The sequence below is a fragment of the Tetrahymena thermophila genome, assembly GCF_000189635.1.
Source record: "Tetrahymena thermophila SB210 genomic scaffold scf_8254667, whole genome shotgun sequence".
Lineage (NCBI taxonomy): Eukaryota > Ciliophora > Oligohymenophorea > Hymenostomatida > Tetrahymenidae > Tetrahymena > Tetrahymena thermophila.
The window spans coordinates 1658907-1680247 of record NW_002476434.1 but is presented as its reverse complement, the minus strand read 5'-3'; the positions used below and the strand labels follow the sequence as shown (position 1 = coordinate 1680247).

The 21341-nt window shown below is 22.7% G+C and overlaps 6 protein-coding genes across 6 annotated transcripts; 4 read left to right on the top strand and 2 right to left on the bottom strand. All coding sequences in view use genetic code 6, as the record gives it.

Annotated features, from left to right (window-relative positions):
• Positions 1 to 382: 382 nt before the first annotated feature.
• Positions 383 to 2320, bottom strand: TTHERM_00037510 (transmembrane protein, putative; the record flags this gene model as incomplete). Its single annotated transcript, XM_972059.1, has 1 exon — positions 383 to 2320. The coding sequence occupies one exon, from the start codon at positions 2318 to 2320 to the stop codon at positions 383 to 385; it is 1938 nt and encodes a 645-aa protein (XP_977152.1).
• Positions 2321 to 3470: 1150 nt separating this feature from the next.
• TTHERM_00037500 (tetratricopeptide repeat protein) lies at positions 3471 to 5315 on the top strand (the record flags this gene model as incomplete). Its single annotated transcript, XM_972058.1, has 1 exon — positions 3471 to 5315. The coding sequence occupies one exon, from the start codon at positions 3471 to 3473 to the stop codon at positions 5313 to 5315; it is 1845 nt and encodes a 614-aa protein (XP_977151.1).
• A 790-nt stretch (positions 5316 to 6105) lies between these two features.
• Positions 6106 to 7950, top strand: TTHERM_000037499 (tetratricopeptide repeat protein; the record flags this gene model as incomplete). Its single annotated transcript, XM_012797159.1, has 1 exon — positions 6106 to 7950. One exon carries the CDS (start codon positions 6106 to 6108, stop codon positions 7948 to 7950), a length of 1845 nt encoding a protein of 614 aa, XP_012652613.1.
• Positions 7951 to 10049: 2099 nt separating this feature from the next.
• Positions 10050 to 11894, top strand: TTHERM_00037490 (tetratricopeptide repeat protein; the record flags this gene model as incomplete). The annotated part of the gene is made up of 1 exon (XM_972057.2): positions 10050 to 11894. The coding sequence occupies one exon, from the start codon at positions 10050 to 10052 to the stop codon at positions 11892 to 11894; it is 1845 nt and encodes a 614-aa protein (XP_977150.2).
• Positions 11895 to 12254: 360 nt separating this feature from the next.
• TTHERM_000037489 (tetratricopeptide repeat protein) lies at positions 12255 to 14061 on the top strand (the record flags this gene model as incomplete). The annotated part of the gene is made up of 2 exons (XM_012797158.1): positions 12255 to 13919; positions 14023 to 14061. The coding sequence occupies 2 exons, from the start codon at positions 12255 to 12257 to the stop codon at positions 14059 to 14061; spliced, it is 1704 nt and encodes a 567-aa protein (XP_012652612.1).
• An 866-nt stretch (positions 14062 to 14927) lies between these two features.
• TTHERM_00037480 (hypothetical protein) lies at positions 14928 to 18817 on the bottom strand (the record flags this gene model as incomplete). Its single annotated transcript, XM_972056.2, has 11 exons — positions 14928 to 15219; positions 15268 to 15397; positions 15450 to 15563; positions 15618 to 15755; positions 15811 to 15916; positions 15967 to 16005; positions 16057 to 16329; positions 16385 to 17022; positions 17108 to 18300; positions 18410 to 18580; positions 18735 to 18817. The coding sequence occupies 11 exons, from the start codon at positions 18815 to 18817 to the stop codon at positions 14928 to 14930; spliced, it is 3177 nt and encodes a 1058-aa protein (XP_977149.2).
• Between the last annotated feature and the right edge of the window lie 2524 nt (positions 18818 to 21341).

Genomic DNA, 21341 nt, shown 5'->3' with positions numbered 1-21341 from the left:
AAATAAAGGCAATTTAGAATACAGTTATGTTTTAAATAATAGTTAGGCTCCATTCAAACAAATTAATTATCATCATTTAAAATTTTTTAATTTTTAATCAATTAAATAAAATAATCGAGCTTTTAGCAGTTTTAATAACGAAAGCACCGATGGTTTAGTGGTAGAATAGAGCGTTGCCATCGCTTTGACCCGGGTTCGATTCCCGGTCGGTGCATTTTTTTAGATGTTTTTGTATTTTTTATTTGTACAAAAAGTAATTCAAATGTAATTCAAATTAAATAAAAAAAATATTAGGAAATGCTTAATAAAATAAATTTATAAGAATGAAAAATCATTTTAATTGATAGATTGATATATATTTAATATATAAATTGCTTTTGTATCAATTTATTATAGAAATATGCTTAGAAAGAGCTAAAAGAGACATTGAATATGTTATTGCAGGTGAAGACCAATATGGGAAGGTAAAACCTTCACCAACATTATATCCAGGGAAATCAACTGGTGTTTATTCTTGGAACCATGTTTCTTAGATCATTTATTCATATTAGTCTTTAGGGATAAAACCTTTAACTGCTAATCTCAAGGTTTTCAAGAAATCCCAATTAAATTCTGTGGTATGAGGATTAACAGATGTGCCATTTGCAAAATTGTTAAAATTACTAGGCATAAACATTTAATTAGAAGCATTGTTTTTCAAACTACCAGAAAAGAAAACATTTTCATCATGAGTTTCAAAGAAATTTGGCTTGTAATTTATGATCTTTTAGATTCCTTTATCAATGGCATCGGTTACGTTTTTAGGTGTGTTTTAGATGAACTTTCTGATAACTTTACCTGTTTTTAGATCCTTTTCACTGATAGTCCAAATATCAAGAAGTGCATTTAAAGCTAAAGCAGATGCGAAGTTTCTATCTTCTCCTCTAACTTTATCAGCATAATCTCCTAAAAATTCATCCCAGTATGCATTACCTTATTTATCATACTTTATTTCGCTTAGAATTTACTAGGTTCCTTAATTTCTTAAGGCTTGATTTAGAGAATCTCTAGCTTAACGCATGACTTCAAATCTAATTTCGCTATCATAAGAATTTAAAAGGTGAGCATTTCTAGCAGCAAACCAGTAAAAATCAAAAATGGAAGGATAGTAAAGCATGACGATATCTGGTCTTTGAATAACTCTACCTGATTTAATAGTATATGCAATTAAATTAGTTACATTTAAATACATTCCTTGAAGCTCTTGGTCAAAGTAATCACTTGCATTTTTATCATTTATTAATACGTTATTTAAACCAAATATTGCATTAGCATTTACAGAAACATCAATATTATTGGTTTAAGCGGGGATTGTAACAATATCTTTTACCTGTTCTTCATAGTTTAAAATCCAGGTTGAAAAAAAGCTTAAAACGGGTTTTCTTTATTCTTTTAAAGCTATTTAGTATTATTCATCAAAAAAATCATAAAAAGCTAAATAAGATCTAGGATCAATTATATCGGTATTATTATATTTCTTTTCTAAATCTCCTGTAAGATTAGCAAATGGTCTATAAGCGTGTTATTTAAGTAATTCATAATAAGCACTGGTATTAAAATTCATTTTATTCCACTTTTATTCAATTTTTGTTAGAGATTAGAATTATTTTAGTCTTTAACCTAAAGCAACATTTACAGAACTATCATCAGCATCAGGAGGAACTCTAAATACTTTTGACATATCACTGGCATGAGAAATATAAGAAAATCCTATAGCATCAAGCCAATTCTTCAACCATGGGGGAAAAGTAGCAGCCAATTAAGCTACATGCTCTAAATTGCTAGGTGCAGCTCCCCAAGTGCCATTTATAAGTTTTTATGACCAAAATGAATAAACAGGAATTCCTTATTCTTTATTTTTATCTCTAAACTCCAAAATAGCATCTATTGTCCACTCAAATTCTTCTAATTAGAGATCAATAGTTCCTAATTCATAGCTGTCTAGCAAAGCCATTAAGACAAAATTACTAACAAACATGTTATTATCATCACATTTAAAATTAGTTCTAATTAAATGAGTGAGATATGAGTTATCTTTATCTATGATATTTCCATGAATGTAAGATCCATATAGTCCTTTTTAATGATCGAATCTGGGAGGAAAAGGAGTAAAGTGAGTATTCTTATCATATAATTCACCTCTTAGGTCCTTTTAAAGTTGCTATATTTTTTAGCTTATCTTACTTTTAAATTCATCCTTTCTTAGCTGTTGAGACAAGCATGCGTTGATCAGTAAAGATATCAAAACTATACCGAAAAATATATTTTTTTTTTGACTCATTTTTAATTAATTTTTTTAATTCTTTTTTAATTTATTTTTCACTAATTTTGTTTAGAGAGGAAAAATCTTAATTGCAAAAGTTTTAATTTTACAAAAAGTAATAAAAGCCCTAATCAAAAACCTATAAAAGTAAATACGCCAATAAAAATCATAATCCGATAACCATATTTCTTAACAAAACTAATTAAAATTAATTTCAACTGGTTATTAAATAGAATCTTATTACTAAAAGCTAAAATTAACAATAAATTAAATTCATGTGTTTGTTGTCTCTTTTTCTGATCATGGCTCACATTAAATTTTTTAGGACACATAAAAACTTATAATTATTATTCATTCATTATTAATAATTTTAACTAACTTAGGACGAAATACAAACAAAATATTAAATCCATACAAATTTTATATTTTTTTCATTCATTTATTATCTATTTTGACTATATATTAAATCTGATAATTAATTTCTTTTTATCTTATTGCTTTCTTCTTATGTATTAATAGATGTTATATAAATATAATCTTAAATTTATATGTTGAAACAATATCTTTAAATAATATATTTTTGAATGAATTTAAATCTATTAAGTTTTTTAAATTTGTTTGATAATTAATTCATAAATATTATTTATTTTTAAGAAAACAAATACTGATTTTACACTTTTATGCAAAGGATAATGCTTAGCTCATAAATTAAATATTAATTGGATACTTTTTAATTTTTGTAACAATAATAAAAAGTTATCTTAAAAAGTTTATTTGAGTTTTTTCTCAAATAAATAAATAAAAATTTTAATTTTTTTAAGATATTTATTATTTTAAAAATATTTATTTTTTATTTAATCTTGCTATTTTTAATGTTTATTATAAGTTTTTATTCAATCATCATTAAAAGGCTATTTTTTGTTTTAAAAAATAATAATATGCTATTATTTGAATACTTTTAATAATGTTATGAACATAATCAACAATAGATGTTTACCAAAAATATATGATGTTTATTAATAAAAAAAAGATTCATAATTAGCATTGCGCCAATCTATTAATATATTACTAAAATTGGTTTTTGGATTTTGATATAATCAGAAATTTAAAAAATATTTAGTTGAAACTAATTTGCAGTAATTTAAATAGATATTTAGATTTAGTTTAAATGGAATTAATAATAAAGCAATTAGAAATTCATAAGTAAATAACAGTTACTAAGTCATATATAGATAAGCCAGATTAGCAATACACTGTTATTGCTCATGATAGCTAAAACTAATACTCAATTAAAGTAATATCATTGCATTAAAATTAAGATGAATAAATATCTTAATAAAGACTTGATTATGCATAGTAATTAGCTCATAGTTTAAAGTCTTGCAATCATGAAAATATTGCAAAATATTTTGGAGAATTTTAGATAGAAGAAAACTATTTTATTTTATTAGAAAGATTTGAAATGAATTTGATAGATTGGTAGTTGAAGAATAAATTAAAAAAATAGATTGATAGAAAAATATTCATTTAATTTTCATTGTAATTATTGCATGCATTGGAACATATTCACTCTAAGAATTATGTACTTTAAGAGTTAGCTTTAAGGAATATTTTTTTGGATAAAGATTATAATATTAAGTTGTGCGACTTTGGCTTTCCATAAGAAGTTATACCTTCTGAGATTTCTAAACAGTTTATGGACTAAAGAGTGGATAATATCTCATTTTATTTACCTCCTGAATTGTTTGATTTTTCTAAAAATAAAATAGCTAAATAGAGCAAGGTATTGTAAGAAAAGGAAGGAGATGTATGGGTAGCTTGCGTTTGTTTATATGCTTTAGCTGAAGCAACTTTGGTATTTATAAAAAGACTTACGAAAGGAACAGGATTTTATGTATTTTAAGAAAAGATAGATAAGGACATAAATAAAGTCTTAATGAATAGCTTTTGGTTGAACAAAAATTTAAGACCTAAAATTTCTGATCTGATTTTATCTTTCGAAGAGTTATAGAAAGTTCAAGTTTCCTAAATAATAGATGAATATGAGTAAGAATTTATAGATAAATACAATAAAGGCAAGGAATTGTACAGCAACGAGTAATTTGAAGAATCTATAGAAGTATTGAAAGAAGCAATTCAAATAAATCCTTCATCTTATTAAAGTCTTAATCTCATTGGAAATAACTACTTTGAAAATAACAAATATAATGAAGCTATTAATTATTTTACATAATCAATAAATGTTTTTCCTGAGAACCCAATTGCTTACAAATCAATAGGCCATAGCTATTTAAATCTAAAATAATATGAAACCGCAATCGAAAATCTTAACAAAGCAGTGATGTATAATCCAGAATACTCTCATGCTTATAATCTTTTAGGTGTATGCTACCATAATATAGGTGACACTTAAAATGCAGCAGAGAGCTACATCAAAGCTAATAGCTTATGTCCATAATAATGCATTCCTTTGTTTAACTTGGGAAACATATACCTTAAAAAAAAAGTAGATGAAGAATCTAAAAATTGGTATGAAAAAGCTATTGAAACAAATCCTAATTATATTGATGCCTACACAAATTTAGGAGTTGTCAATTGCAATTAAAGTTAATTTGAATAGGCACTTATTCATTTTGAAAAAGCCTCTTAAATCGATCCTTTATCAGCAAGCATTAATCATAATATTTGGTTTGCTTGCATGAAATTGCAGAGATATGACTATGCAATAAATTACTTCAAAAATAGGTTAAAAATAAATGGATCTTAATAAACAAATTATTACTTAGCTCTAACTTTAATTCAGCAAGATAATTTAAAGAATTTACACAAATCTATTCATTATTTAAAATAATAAATTAAATTAGAGCCGCAATTAATTGAACCATTCTATTTATTAGTGGATTCTTTCTTCGAATAAGAAAAGTAGTCAGAAATAATAAAATATTCCAAGATTTCTAAGAGTCTAGATTAATTGCTACTTGAAAGAATTAGAGAAACAAAAAGCGAAATTTGATTTTATTTGAATTTATATATTTGTTTTTAGTTTTATTTGTTTAAATATTAATATTTGATAAAAAAATAATTTTAAATTAAAAAATGACTTTCAATTTAATCATTTTTTTACAATATTTGAATTTTTTCAGTTTTATAAACCTGCTAATAATCATGAATTAATTTTTCTTATTAAAATAAATACAATTTTTCTTCTCTATACAGTTTCCAAGTGATTAATATTTGAATTTAATGTCATCTGCATAGTATTCATCAAAAATAAATAGCCTATTAAAGTTTTTGATAGTTTTTATTCTAAAAGTATTTTTAAATAAAATATATCAATAAAATTTATTAGGTTGATAAATTCACTGATTTTTGAATTATTTTAGAAACTTAAAAATTTTTTTTTAGGAGGAGATAAAAAAATATTTAGTTTTATTAAATACTTCTATCTATTCATTTTTTTAACCAAAACCATTAAATATAACATTGTGCTTTTCTTAATAGAATATTTAAAGGATAGATATATACTAAAATTGAATATTGCATATAAATTAGTTTTTAAGAAAGAGTTTAAATGGTTAAAAAGCTATTCTTTGTTATTAAAAAAATGTATATATAAATATGTAAATATTTGTAGATAGATATCTACCAATAATATATGATGTTTATTGCTAAATTACTGAATTATACTTGCAAATACCAATAGCATGAATATATAACTAAAATTTGATGTAACCTGAAATTAATTAAATATTAAGTTGAAATTAATTAACATTGATTTAAATAGATATTGATATTTAGTTTAAATGGAATTAATAATAAAGTAATTAGAGACTCATAAGTAAATAAAAGTTACTAAGTCATATATAGATAATCCAGGTCAACAATACACAGTAATTGCTAATGATAACTAAAACTAATACTCAATTAAGGTTATATCACTTCATTAAAATGATGGTGAATAAATGTCATAACAAAAACTAGAGTATGCAAAATAATTAGCGTTGAGTTTAAAATCTTGCAATCATGAAAATATTGCAAAATATTTAGGAGAATTTCAGATCCAAGAAAATTATTTTATTTTATTGGAAAGTTTTGAAATGAATTTGATCGATTGGTAGGTTTAGAATAAATTAAATAAAAAGATTAATAGAAAAACATTTATTTAGTTTGCCTTGTAATTATTTCATGCATTGGAACATATTCACTCTAAGAATTATGTTTTATAAAAGCTAGCTTTAAGGAATATTTATTTGGATAAAGATTATAATATTAAGCTGAGCGACTTTGGCTTTCCACAAGAAGTTATACCTTCTTAACTTTCTAGGTAGTTTATGGACTAGAAAGCAGATAATATATAATTTTATTTACCTCCTGAATTGCTTGATATTTCTAAAGATAAAATAGCTAAATAGAAAAAGGTATTGTAAGAAAATGAAGGAGATATATGGGTAGTTAGCATTTGTTTATATGCTTTAACTGGACCTACTTTGTAATTTATAAAAAAGTTTACAGAAGGATCAGCATTTTATATATTTTATGAAGAGATAGATTAGGACATAAATAAGGTCTTAATGAATAGCTTTTGGCTAAATACAAGTTTAAGACCTAAAGTTTCTGATCTGATTTTATCTTACGAAGAGCTATAAAAAATTAATGTTTAATAATTAAAAGAAGAATATTATGAGCAAGAATTTATAGATAAGTACAATAAAGCTAGGAACTTGTACAGCGACGGGCGCTTTTAAGAATCTATATAATTATTGAAAGAAGCTTTTAAAATAGATCCTTCCTCTTATTATTGTCTTAATCTTATTGGAAATAACTACTTAGAAAATAAATAATACGAAGAAGCTATTGATTATTATAAAAAATCAATAAATATTTTTCCTGAAAACGCAATTGTGTACAAATAATTAGGTCATTGCTATTTTAATCTAAAATAATATGAAATTGCAATTGAAAATCTTAAAAAATCAATTGAGTATAATCCGGAATACTCTCATGCTTTTTATCTTTTAGGTGTAGGCTATGAAATTTTATCTGACATAGAAAATTCGGTAGTTAACTACTTCAAAGCTAGTACATTATGCCCTTAATAGTGCCTTCCTTTTTTTAACTTGGGAACAATATACTTTAAAGAAATGTATTATGAAAAATCTATAAAGTGTTATTAAAAATGTATTGAATTAAATCCTAATAAGACTAATGCTTACATAAATTTAGGAGCTAACTATTGCAGATAAAATTTATTTAAATAAGCATTAATTTATTTTGAAAAAGCCTCTGAAGTCGATCCTTTATCAGAAAAAATTAATTATAGTATTTATTTTGCTTGTATGAAATTGCAGAGGCATGACCATGCAATAAGTTACTTCAAAAATAGGTTGAAAATAAATGGATCTTAATAAACAAATTATTACTTAGCTCTAACTCTAATTCAGCATAACCTAAAAAATTTACACAAATCTATTCACTATTTAAAATAATAAATAAAATTAGACCCATAATGTATTCAAGCAATCTCTTTAATGGTGGATTCATTCTTAATATAAGAAAATTATTCAAAAATTATAAAATACACAAAGACTATAAAAAGTCAAAATAATTCTCTACTTCATAAAAACATTTAATCAAAGAGCAAAATTTGACAATAATAGATTTTATTTTGATTTTTCTATTTTTTTCAAGTGAATTTTTATATTTTTTCAGTTATTTTTAAAAATATTTTTATTGATAAAAAAAGACTTTTAATTTAATAAATTTTTTTTAGATGTATAAATCTGTATATAATTATCAATTAAATTTACTTATAATTTTAATATAAAATACAACTTTTCTCTTTATAGAGTTTCCAAGTAATTAATATTTGAATTTAACGTGATTGACATAGTATTCATCAAAAATAATGAATTAAAATTTTTGATCATATTTATTCTAAGTATTTTTTAATAAAATATATTAATACAATTAATTAAGGCAATTTGTTGATTTTTGAATTATTAAGCTGTTGCTAGTTTTCTATTTTTGAAGTTTTAATTTATTTTAGCATTTATGAGCCTTTCTCTTATTTCATTTATTCAATTTACTTTGTTCTTATAATAATTTGTTTAATAACTTGCAATTTTTTTTTAATTTTAGCTAATTTTTTTTATGTTTTTATTTATTAAATTTAATATATATACTTTACTGAGAAATACAAATGATTAATAAAAGCATTTAATTTTAAGCTTTCATTTAGTATTAGTTAATTTGTTTAATATTTAATTGTTTTTAAATTTAATTAAATAATAAATAAAATTTTCTAGCAAAGCTAATAATTATTTTGCTTAGTATTTCTTATTTTTATATTATACTTAATTGGATTAAATATTTTTTTATAATCTCTTTTAAGTTGGAAAAATGTAGGATCTCAAGGATTAAAAGATTTAGGGATTTCATTAAGCTAATAATTTTAAAAAAATAGTTCTTTATCTTGGGTTTCTATTTTAATTTTAACAAATTTGAATTTCCATTAATGTATTACAAAAAATAATTTGAAAAATTTAATATTTACTATTAATTTAAAGCTTGAATGGTATTAACTCACAGGGAATATAAGATATAGCTGTTGCATTTAAAATTTGTTCAAATCTATCAATTTTATTTATCCAATTAGGGTAAAAATACAATTTTTTGGTTTAAATTAAAAGTTTAAAGTACTAAATATTTAATTTTTAATATAATGTTTAGATCATTCATAATCATCAAAATTAATTTTTTAAATTTAATATTGAAACAGTAAATAAGAATATCAATAAATCTTATAAATGTTATTTATTTAAAAATTCTTCATCAAATAAATCTCTAAAAATAAATTATTTGAATTTTTATTTATTTAAAAAGATATTTTTTTTTAAAAAAACCTAACCTAATTAATATCTAGAGGTTGCCATACCACTAGATTTTAATTAGGCGTTTAGCTATACTTAGAATATTATGTTTAATTAATATTTTTTTAAATTAATAATTTTATATAAATAAAATATTCTTATAAACATATAAAAAAGTCATGGAGATATGTACTACGTTTTTTCCAAAAATTTTGAAAGAAGATTAAAAAAATTAAAGAGACTTGTTTAGTATAACTTAAATACATAAAATTTAATTATTAGAATAAATATAACTTTAATTAATTTTGTATCACATGTTTATATGTTTATGATAAGAAAAAATAAGTTTATTTATTATCTTTCAAATATAAATTTTATCCATTTTAAAAATTAGCTTAAATGTATTAAAATTATTTTATATTCTATCGTTTTTTATTTTAAGTTTTAATTATAAATTGAGAAGTTTTAATTTTAAAATTATGATTTTTATTTGATATGTGAAAAATGTCTTTTTACTAAATAAAATCTTAAAATTAAATGAATTAATAATTTTATAATACTGTTTACTAAATGAAATTATCATTTATAACAACTTATAATTTTTCTTGATAGATTTTATTAAAAAAAAGAGATAAAATATCACAGAATATTTAAATATACTTTTGCTAAAAAAACTTAAGGATTTAAAATAAAATTTAAATGAATATTTATTTTATTTAAAATATCAAAGAAGCAATACATTTTATTATTGTTTAATTTGATTAAGAAGCTAATATATTTGCAATTAAAAAGATAATTGTTTATCTAATATTTCATTGATATCAGAATTATTTATTAATTTATTTTTATTAAGAGTTCAAATAAAATTGAATAACACAATGGATATTATAATAAAGCAATTAGAAATTTAAAAGTAAATTTAAGTTACATAGTCATATGTAGATAAAGAGGATAATAAATATACATTTTTAGCTTTCGACAAAGATAGATAATTTTCGATAAGAGCATTTTGTTTAGCATCAGATTAAAACTCAGATATTTCTGATGATAAACTCAAATCTGCAAAATAATTCGCATAAAACCTTAGAGAGTGTAATCATTAAAGTATTTTAAAATATATAGAAGAATTTTAAATTGATAAATACTATTTGGTTGTAATGGAGAGGTTTGAAATAAATTTGATAGATTGGTAATATTAAAATAGGCTTAAAAAGAAAATAAATAGAAATCAGTTTTTAAAGATTGCTCTTGATCTATTTAAAGCATTAGAATATCTTCATTCTAAGAACCTCTTGCTTTAAAATTTAACACTAAAAAATATATATTTAGATTAAGATCAAAATGTAAAGATTTGTGACTTCAACATTTCATAAGAAATAATTCCTTCGATTGCTACACAGGAATTTTTTGCTTCTAAAACATATAACTTAGAATTTTATTTACCTCCTGAATTATATGATTCCTCTAAGAATTAATCTGCCAAGTAATCTAAAATTTTTTAAGAGAAAGAAGGAGATATTTGGTCAGCTGGCATGTGCTTATATGCATTGACTGGAGTCACTCTTTTATTTATCAAACGATTAACAAAAGGAACAGGTTTTTTTTTGTTTTAAGAAAAATTAGATAAAGATATAAGTTAGTTTTTGATGAATATTTTTTGGTAAAACCCAAAACTGAGACCTTCAATTTCTGATCTAATAGATTCTATCTAATAACTATAACATATATAGATTGAATAAATTTAGGAGGAGGAAGACTTTAATCCTGAATTTATTGATATTTATAACAAAGGTAGAGACTTATATAGCAATGAATAATTCTAAGAATCAATTGACCTATTAAAAACAGCTTTGAATATCGAACCTCTACACCATTCACTTTTAACTTTGATAGGAAGCTTATACTTTGAAATTAAGTCATACGAAGAATGTAATGAGTATTTTTTAAAAGCAATATAAATACACCCTTAAAATTCATTTGCCTACAAATGCTTAGGTCATTCTTTTTTAAATCTGAAAAAATTAGATGAAGCTGTTAATAATATACAAAAATCAATAGAAATTAATCCTGAGTACTCTCATGCTCATAATGTATTAGGAGTATGTTATGAACGTATGTTATTAGAAGATAAAGCTGAATAGTAGTATAAAATTGCTCATAATTTGCATCCTTAATAATCGTTGCCTTCTTGCAATTTAGGATATTTATATGTCCGTAAACAGAATTTCTAGGAATCTGAGTCTTGGCTTAAAAAATCTATGAACATAAATCCAAACAATTACGATTCTGTCATAGAACTGTCATTTTTATATTATAATTAATCAAAGTATGAAGAAGCCTTGGTTTACTGTAAAAAAGCTTTAGAAATTGATCCCTTACAAGAAGAACCAATATAAAATATAGGCAGAATTTATATCCATTTAGAGCAGTATGATGAAGCAATCAATAGTTTAAAGAAAGCTATTTAGATAAATGAAAAAATGGAATATATGTATTTTACTCTTGCTTATGCATACCTTCAGAAATTTAAATACTACCAAGGAATATATTGTTTAAAAAAATAAATTAAATTAGATTCCATTGATATTGAGTCTTTTGGTATGCTTGGAGATTAGTATATACAACAAAAAAAATATGAAAAAGTCATCAAGTATAAAAAGTACTACAAAAAAGATGAAATGATGTTTTTAGATTAAATTAATGAAGCAAAGTCATAAATTTGAATTCTAAAATATTAATTTTAATGCAAATAATGATAGTTAGTTAGTTATCTATTTAAATTTATTTATTTCTATCACTTTAGTATTATTTTTATAAAAATTCTATATTTTCTAATTTTTTTAAATACCTTTCAAAAAAAACTTCATAAATTTGTTAACAAAATAATTTCTCAAAATAAATAATTAAATTTTATTTAATGAGATTTCTTTATCAAAAATTAAATATTTGATTAAACATTTTATTTAGGAACTAATTAATATATTTACAATTAAAAAGATAATTTGTTATCTAAAATTTCATTTATATCAGAAAAATTTATTTATTTATTTTTATTAAGAGTTTAAATAAAATTGAATAGCTTAATGGATATTATTATAAAGCAATTAGAAATTTAAAAGTAAATTTAAGTTACATAGTCATATGTAGATAAAGAGGATAATAAATATACATTTTTAGCTTTCGACAAAGATAGATAATTTTCGATAAGAGCATTTTGTTTAGCATCAGATTAAAACTCAGATATTTCTGATGATAAACTCAAATCTGCAAAATAATTCGCATAAAACCTTAGAGAGTGTAATCATTAAAGTATTTTAAAATATATAGAAGACTTTTAAATTGATAAATACTATTTGGTTGTAATGGAGAGGTTTGAAATGAATTTGATTGACTGGTAATATAAAAACAGGCTTAAAAAGAAAATAAATAGAAATCAGTTTTTAAAGATTGCTCTTGATCTATTTAAAGCATTAGAATATCTTCATTCTAAGAACCTCTTGCTTTAAAATTTAACACTAAAAAACATATATTTAGATTAAGATCAAAATTTAAAGATTTGTGACTTCAACTTTCCATAAGAAATAGTTCCTTCGATTGCTACAAGGGAATTTATTGCTTCTAAAACATACAATTTAGAATTATATTTGCCTCCCGAATTATATGATTCCTCTAAGAATTAATTGGCCAAGTAATCTAAAATTTTTTAAGAGAAAGAAGGAGATATTTGGTCAGCTGGTATCTGTTTATATGGATTGATTGGAGGGACTCTTTTATTAATCAAAAAATTGACAAACGGATCAGCGTTTTTTTAGTTTTAAGAATAATTAGATAAAGATATAAGTTAGTTTTTGATGAATATTTTTTGGTAAAACCCAAAGCTGAGACCTTAAATTTCTGATCTAATAGATTCTATTTAATAACTATAAAATATATAGATTGAATAAATATAGGAGGAGGAAGACTTTAATCCTGAATTTATTGATATTTATAACAAAGGTAGAGACTTATATAGCAATGAATAATTCTAAGAATCAATTGACCTATTAAAAACAGCTTTGAAAATCCAACCTCAACACCATTTACTTTTAAATTTGATAGGAAGCTAATACCTTGAAATTAAGTCATACGAAGAATGTAATGAGTATTTTTTAAAAGCAATATAAATACACCCTTAAAATTCATTTGCCTACAAATGCTTAGGTCATTCTTTTTTAAATCTGAAAAAATTAGATGAAGCTGTAATTCATTTACATAAATCAATAGAAATTAATCCTGAGATTTCTCATGCTCATAATCTATTAGGAGTGTGTTATGAACGTATGTTATTAGAAGATAAAGCTGAATAGTAGTATAAAATTGCTCATAATTTGCATCCTTAATAATGGTTACCTTTGCGCAACTTAGGATTATTATATTTACGTAAAAAAAATTTCTAGGAATCTGAGTATTGGCTTAAAAAATCTATGAACATAATTCCAAACAAATAAGATCCTCTCATAAAACTGTCATTTTTATATTTTAATTAATCAAAGTATGAAGAAGCCTTGGTATACTGTAAAAAGGCTTTAGAAATCGATCCCTTAAAAGAAGAACCAATATAAAATATAGCTAAAATTTATTATCATTTAGGGCAATACGATGAAGCAATCAATAGATAAAAGAAAGCTATTTAGATGAATGAAAATATGGAAAAAAACATGTATTTTACTCTTGCTTATGCATACCTTAAGAAATTTAAATACTACCAAGTAATATACTGTTTAAAAAAATAAATTAAAATTAATTCTATTGATGATCGGTCTTCTTGCATGTTTGCACGTTTGCATATAAAATAAAAAAAATATGAAAAAGTCACCAACAAAAAAAATTACTACAAAAATGATGGAATGATGTTTAAAGATTTAATTAATTAAGCAAAGTAGTAAATTTGAATTCTAAAATTTTAATTTTAATGCAAGTAAGGATAGTTAGTTATCAATTTAAATTTATTTATTTCTATCAGTTTAGTTTTATTTTTAAAATAAGTATATTTTTTTAATTTCAAATGCCTTTCAAATAAAAAAAACTTCTTTAATTTGTTAATAAATTAAGTTCTCAAAATAAATAATTAAATTTTATTTTAAATAAATCTTTTACAAATTAAATACCAAGTTTTTACAACATGAAGTATCCATTAAAAAAAAAATATTTTTTAATTTATTTTTTTGAGCTGCTTGTAACGACTCTGAATGTGGGATTGATTATTAATTGCTATAAAAATGTAAAAAAAATATTCTTCATTTTAAAAAAGTTAAAACTCAAATTTGTTCTAAAATGATTTTAAATAGGTAAAAATCATGTATTTAAAATAAAAGTATATCTTAAATTTTAATTGTAGTTAGTTTAATTTAAATATAAAATTTGACTTAATTCAGTAAAAGTATAAAAATATGTTTTTTTATTAATTTTTAGATTTTGATAAAATAAGTTGTAATTTATTTATTGGAAAATTAAAATCTAAGATAACTAACGGATTATAAAGTAAAATACACATAAACATTATATACAATATATATTATAAATAAGTATTAACCTAATTTATATATTATTTATTTTCCTTTTTCTTTTTATATTTTAGCAAATTTACATTTTTTTTTTGCTAACTTTTATTTTGGAAATTTTAATTTATTTTATTGAAATATAATTTGTTAATTAAAAATTAGTAAGAATGTATAAATTTTTGCATACTTACTTACTTACTTACATACATGCATCACTCAATTTTCGTTATAATTGTTAGCAAAAAGACTCAAAAAGTCTTAGCCAAGACTAGTTTCAAATGGAACTTTAATAGATTAGCTATTAGAGTTTGAAGCTTTACTATTTATTGTTGATGAAACATTATGCTTGATTAGTATGTCTGAGCCCTCAAGTTTTCTTATTATGTTTTTATTTGCTTATTTATCGTTTAGAATTTCATCAAATTCATCCCAAAGTTAATCATTTTCTTTTTAATTTATTGAGCCACTCTTTTTTGGGTATTTTGCAGAAACAGGGTGATTTGGTATCCTATTTATTATTTATTTATATAATAACATATATATTTATAAAAATTACTTTGAGGTTTACTCGTTGTTTAAGTTCGTCTTTTCAGGTAAATTAATATTCATACCTTGATCAAAACTTTCTTTTTTATTTAATGCTCTTGTTTTGACATTACCAGACATAGGTCTTTGATTATTCACAGCTTTTTTCAATCAAAATATAATAAAAATAAGCTTCTTCATATTTTAATTTACTTTTAGGAATTATTGGTACTGGCTATCTGCTAGAATTTTTACGACTCTGATTTTCCCCAAAATTTCTAATATCAAAATTAATAAAAGCCTCTTCACTGTCATATGACTATTTTACTATTTATTTAAAACTATTTATTTAAATCAGCATAATATCAAAAAAAAAAATACCTTTATCTAACTATAATTTTTGTCCCTCAAGGAATTTTCTATTTTGATCACTAACATGATCTTCAGGTTCATCCTTATCATACATATTTTTTATCGGAATTTCTTATAAATCTTAAGTTGGTATTCCTAAACCTGCAGCTGTAATATATGAGAATTTATTACTATTTAGATTTAATTCTTGTATATATTTTACCTCTATTAGGAATTCTGTGACGAGAAGGTGGGCGCTTACCTATAGCTTGGCAATCCTTGAAAAAACTGTCCTCCTTAATGAGATCATGATCTACTTTAATAGGACCCTAATTTTAATAAAAAATTTTAAAAATATTGATCTTTATAAATTATTTACTCTATTTCCTATATATTATTTGCCTCTTTCTGGTGGTCTCTTTTATAATGAAAAATTATTTAATAATTTTATTTAGAACAAGATATTTACTTCAAATTGCTATGTATCGAAGTCTATTCTAAATTCTTGTCCATAGTGTTAATCGTCGTTGAATGAGTCTTGATTTTAATGGTCTTCCTCAAGGCCATTAAAATTCTCTTTCTGAGATTATCTTCTTAGAGCTTAAGAATGGAAATCAAATTAATCTGCTTTCTGCTATTGCTAGCATGCTATATTTTAATCTTTATTGCTATCTTTACTTTCAACTTATTTTTACTAGTTTTATACTGGAGTTTCCACTCCTCTTCTTCTCTTTCCTCCTTCCTAATAAAATATATTTTATATATATATATAAATAAATAATTATAAAATTATATACAGTTGTCATAGGACGAACAGAGAAGGTGTTTGTATTTATCTTGATTGATTCTTTTTAGTTTTAAACCTTTTCTTTCATGTACTTTTGTATATTTTTTTCTCCAAACTAATCATCTTCTTCATGCTATTGACACTAAAAATCATCACCTACATCTTAAATGAAATTTTATAGCTAATGCTCATCAGAAGAGTCTGCTTTATTTTGACCATGTTAAAAGTATTAGTAATTCTAATGATGGTTGTCATTTTCTTAATCTTCATGATGGTAATTTTCCTCATCTTCATCATTATCTTCCTATTCATCATCTTCGTCATACTCTTCTTCATCTTCGTCATCCTCATCATAAGGGACAGCATACTATTATCTATATTCATTATCTTCTTCATTGTGGTGATTATAATAATTCTAATAGTATTCTTCATCATCTTCTTAGTCATCTTCGTGTTCATCATCACCTTCTTCTTCATGATTATGAGAGTGTCTTTATTAATTTTTATCATCACTTGGTATGTACTGATCATCATTAGCTTTGCTCCTTTATTTTTATTTTATATTCTTACTTTTAGTGGTAGTTTCATCTTCATCTTCACCATATTTAGTGAAACTATTCTCTATGAACTAAATCTTATGAGTTTATTCTTTTAATCATACAAAATTATTAAACAAAACTTAATAATTTTAATTATTTCAAACAATAAAAATAAAAGTAATTATTGTATTTACATTTCTAGTTTCCAGTAACGATAATTCGAGGTGTATTTTCTTCTGAATTATTATCAAAATAATTGCTATTTTGCTAGTATTACATTTATTAGGAAGTGTTCATCTCTTATGGGAGAGCTATTTTCAATAATTACTGTTATTGTTAACTTTTTGAGTTTTACTGTTTGTTAGAGAATGATTCATTAAGGAACGTATTATTGTTTGCTGCACCAGATTTATTAAGTGATGATTTTTTATCTGAGTTATCTTGCTTTTATGAAGAAGTAGAGCCTTAACTGTAGAAATTCTCGTGAGTGAAAAAATTTTATTTGAGCTTGGAGTCTTTCTTAAATTCAGTATGATGAACTTTAACTTATTGGTTTTGATTTGGATATTATTCTGTATTCGTTTTATGTTCAGTGTCATGGTTTTATTTGAAATCTCCATCTTGATGTGTGTTATATTTAGGTAATAAATCTTACCTATGATTGCTTACTTCTTTGTTAAAACTAGTATTTTAATTATTGCTCGTATTACTTGCAAAGGTTTCTCTTCTCTAAGCATTACTTTTTAAAGTAACGCCAGCTGAAGTATTTCTTATTTATAGTGGATGCAATGTGTTAAGATTTTGATGCTATTATTACCCTTTAGAAGATATTCCAGCATTCAAAGAAGAATTTAATAAGGAATTCCCGCTCGTATTCAATAGCTTACTTCCTCTTTAGCCTGCTGTTGCCACACGGGAACCTGTTCCTGGTGTTGATGGCTTTTTTAATCCAAATCCATCTGTATTAGTTATACTCATTTGCGTATTTCTATACTAAGTTGTTGTTTAAATTTGATTTTACTTACGCTAAACTGATTGCTAATCATGTGAAGTAGATGGTCTTTGCGGTAATTTAAAGCTATATCTTTATTAAGGAATGTTGTTGCTGCTATAAGGATCTAATCCGTGATTATTTGTTTAAGCTTTTTTATTTGTGGTTGTTCCTCCACCACTTTGCAAATTGTTGGAATTATGCTAAACTGTATGCAAAATATTTGTAGGGTTGTTTTAATAAATCCTTGAAATCTATTGAATATGTTCCTTCTTGCTCATTTTAGCAAAATCAATGCCTTAATTACTTTAATAAGAATTCTATTGCTAGTAATGCTATTGCTATTGTTTCTTTTAGTTTTGTTAATTTACCACACTTGAATAATATGGTGAACTCCTAAATTTTTTTTAAAAATGTTTTTTTTTTTTAAGCTTTTAAAAATTTCTTCCATTATTGTTTGATCCTTAAATGAAGAATGAGATATTTAACTATTAAAAAATAATACTTGAATTTTCCTATCGCTTCCTTTAAGTTCGATGTATTGCTTAACTAGAATCCTGATGCAGCTGCAACTGCACTAAATTAAATTAATTAAGCATTTTGCTAATTGTTTGCTATGACCCTTTCTCTTTTCCCTTTTTCAGTGGGTGCTGTTTCTCCCCTTTTGATTTCTTAGCTTTTATTAGTTAAAATAAAATAATTATGAGGTTATCGCTTCTTTTAATCATTTTATGGTAGTCTCCTTTCATAATTAATACTTTGATCTACAAAATTATAGATTCGTTAATAAGATCAGAAAATAATGAGATAATTATTTAATATTTTGGTACCTATTTGGAAACCAACCCTAAGTGGTACTATTAGAAATTTCTCTCTACTGATAACCCTAATTGTTGCGGTTATAATATGCCATGATTCACAATAAATCTTAATAAATAGAATCAATTTAAAAAAGGAATAAGAGCTTTATTAAAATAGCCTTTCCTATCTGTTTGAAATAATTTCTCTTTGAAAGAGTAAGTGTTAATTAATTTCTAATTTTTATAATACTGCAACAATAATAATAAATCAATCAAGTTTTCAAAGATTTGTAAATTTTAGGATGTTCAAGTTTTTTTTTTCATAGTTACTTCAATGCCTATTTATTATAATTATCAAATAAATATGCATTATTCAATTAGATGGTATATTTTGCTTTATCGTATAAATTTTATGGGTAAACAAATTACTAAATAACTCGCTCACTCTTTAGTCAGTGTGCAAATTTTAAAAGCAAAAATCAAATTTTTATTAAGTTCTAATTTGATTGTTAAAAGTTGCCTCATTCATTTAATATTAATTTTTGCATGAGAAGCATAATTTGTTTACCAAATTGCGAATAGCTACTAATTTCATTTTTATTTGATGATACGTTAACAGAAAATAAATACTTGGTAAATCAAATAAATAATTTAAAAATACAACAACCAATAACAAATATTCATTGATTGATTAAATATTTATATTTTTATTTTCTAAATTTCATTTCAATACAAATTTTATTTTGGCCATTCATTTTTGTTATTAATAATAATTAATAGATTAACTCTATACTATAAACCACAACTATATTTTATTATTAACCAAACTGTTAAAAAATACATGTATGTATTTTTCTCAAAAATATTATCCTTTTGTAATTCTTATCATTTATTTTCTTCTATATTCAAAAAAAATATATCCATTTCATATTCTTTTTGTAATTTCAAATTAAAAACTAAATGTTTTTAAAATTTATTTAAAAATTGCAATTTTAGTATTTAGTATTTAATTATATTAAATAGGAAACAGTTACTAATATCATCTTATTTGACACATTAACAGAAAATTAATACTTGTCAAATTAAATTATTTAAAAATAAAACAACAACCAATCATATATAAATAATCTTTTTTATCTCTTTTAATATTTAAATTTCTAAATTACATTTCCATACAAAATTTATTTAAGCCATTCATTTCTTTTATTATTTAACAATTATATTTTATTATTAACTTTTCTGCTATCAAAATACCTAAAAGTATCCTTTCTAAAAAATATCATCATTTCGTTATTTTTTATTATTTAGTTTCTTCTTTTTTAGCAATAACTATATAATGGTAAATTATCTTTGTAAATTCAATACTAAATAAAGCAATATTTTTATTTATTTTTGTAATTTTTAATGTTTTAATATGATTTTTTAGCATTTTCATTTTAATATTTACATATTGATACTATAAGAGTAGCAATCTTTTTCTAAGATATGAAATATATTAATGTGTTATAATAAGTATGTTTTTATTTTATCATATCAATATTATGTATTATTTTAAATATTTAAGCTAGTAAAATTTTTACTTTTATTTGTATTTATAAAGTTATGAGGAAGTTTTATAAATGTAAACATAAATTTATTTTATAAATTTTTCTATTTACTAATTTTGATAAATTATTAAAAATAATTAATAAAAAAATGATTAAAAGATATTTTAATTGAATAAAATGTTTAAAAATTATTGGATTAACTTTTATTAAATTTATATTTTTGTAATACAACATTTTATAAAAATAATTGTTTGCATTGATAAATTTTTACTTTTCTCAAATAATATATGAATTTTTACTATTAAAAAATATTTGGAAAAATATCTAGGTTTTTTATTGCTTATGGATTTTTAAAATCTTAATAAAATAAATTTTTCAATTTTTAAAAATTGAGTATCAAGTAATAATACTTATCTTTAAAATATTTCTATTTTTATATGTCCTTTCATGTTTGCCTAAACAAAAAAAATTTAATTATTTTTTCTTGAAATTTCTTTAAAAGTTTTCAAGAATGTTCCGCTTTGATCTTATTAAATATATTCGTTGATATCTTGTAATAGAAATCTATTTTTTATAAATAATTATTTAGAAATTAAATTAATTGTTTACTTTTGATTAAAAAAATGAAATTGCCCTTTTTTAATTTTTGATTTGTCAATTATAATTTAAGAGATGTAAATAACTAAGTAGAATAGACTATTAAGATTTCCCAGTATAAATAAAAATGGAGTAACTTAAGTAAAATCTAAAATTAAAAGAAGCACTTATAATTTAGTCATAGCTAAAGGAATTTTTGTCAATTTATTTAAAACATTTTATTAGAGCGGTTAACTTTGATAATAGTTTTTTAATAATTCGTTTGAATGAGTAGAAAAAGTTTTAAAAAGTAAACTAGCAGGGGAAGTGTATAGAAATTTCTGTAAAAATGTTATGAAGATTCGTCTACTTTGATATATTTGAAAAGGAAAATAAAATATGTGAATAACCACTATTGCGAGTTTACTTTAATCATAAGAATTGTGTCTAAAGCCAAAAAATGATAAAAATAAAAGTAGGAATACGATGACGTAAATATTGATGATAAATAAAA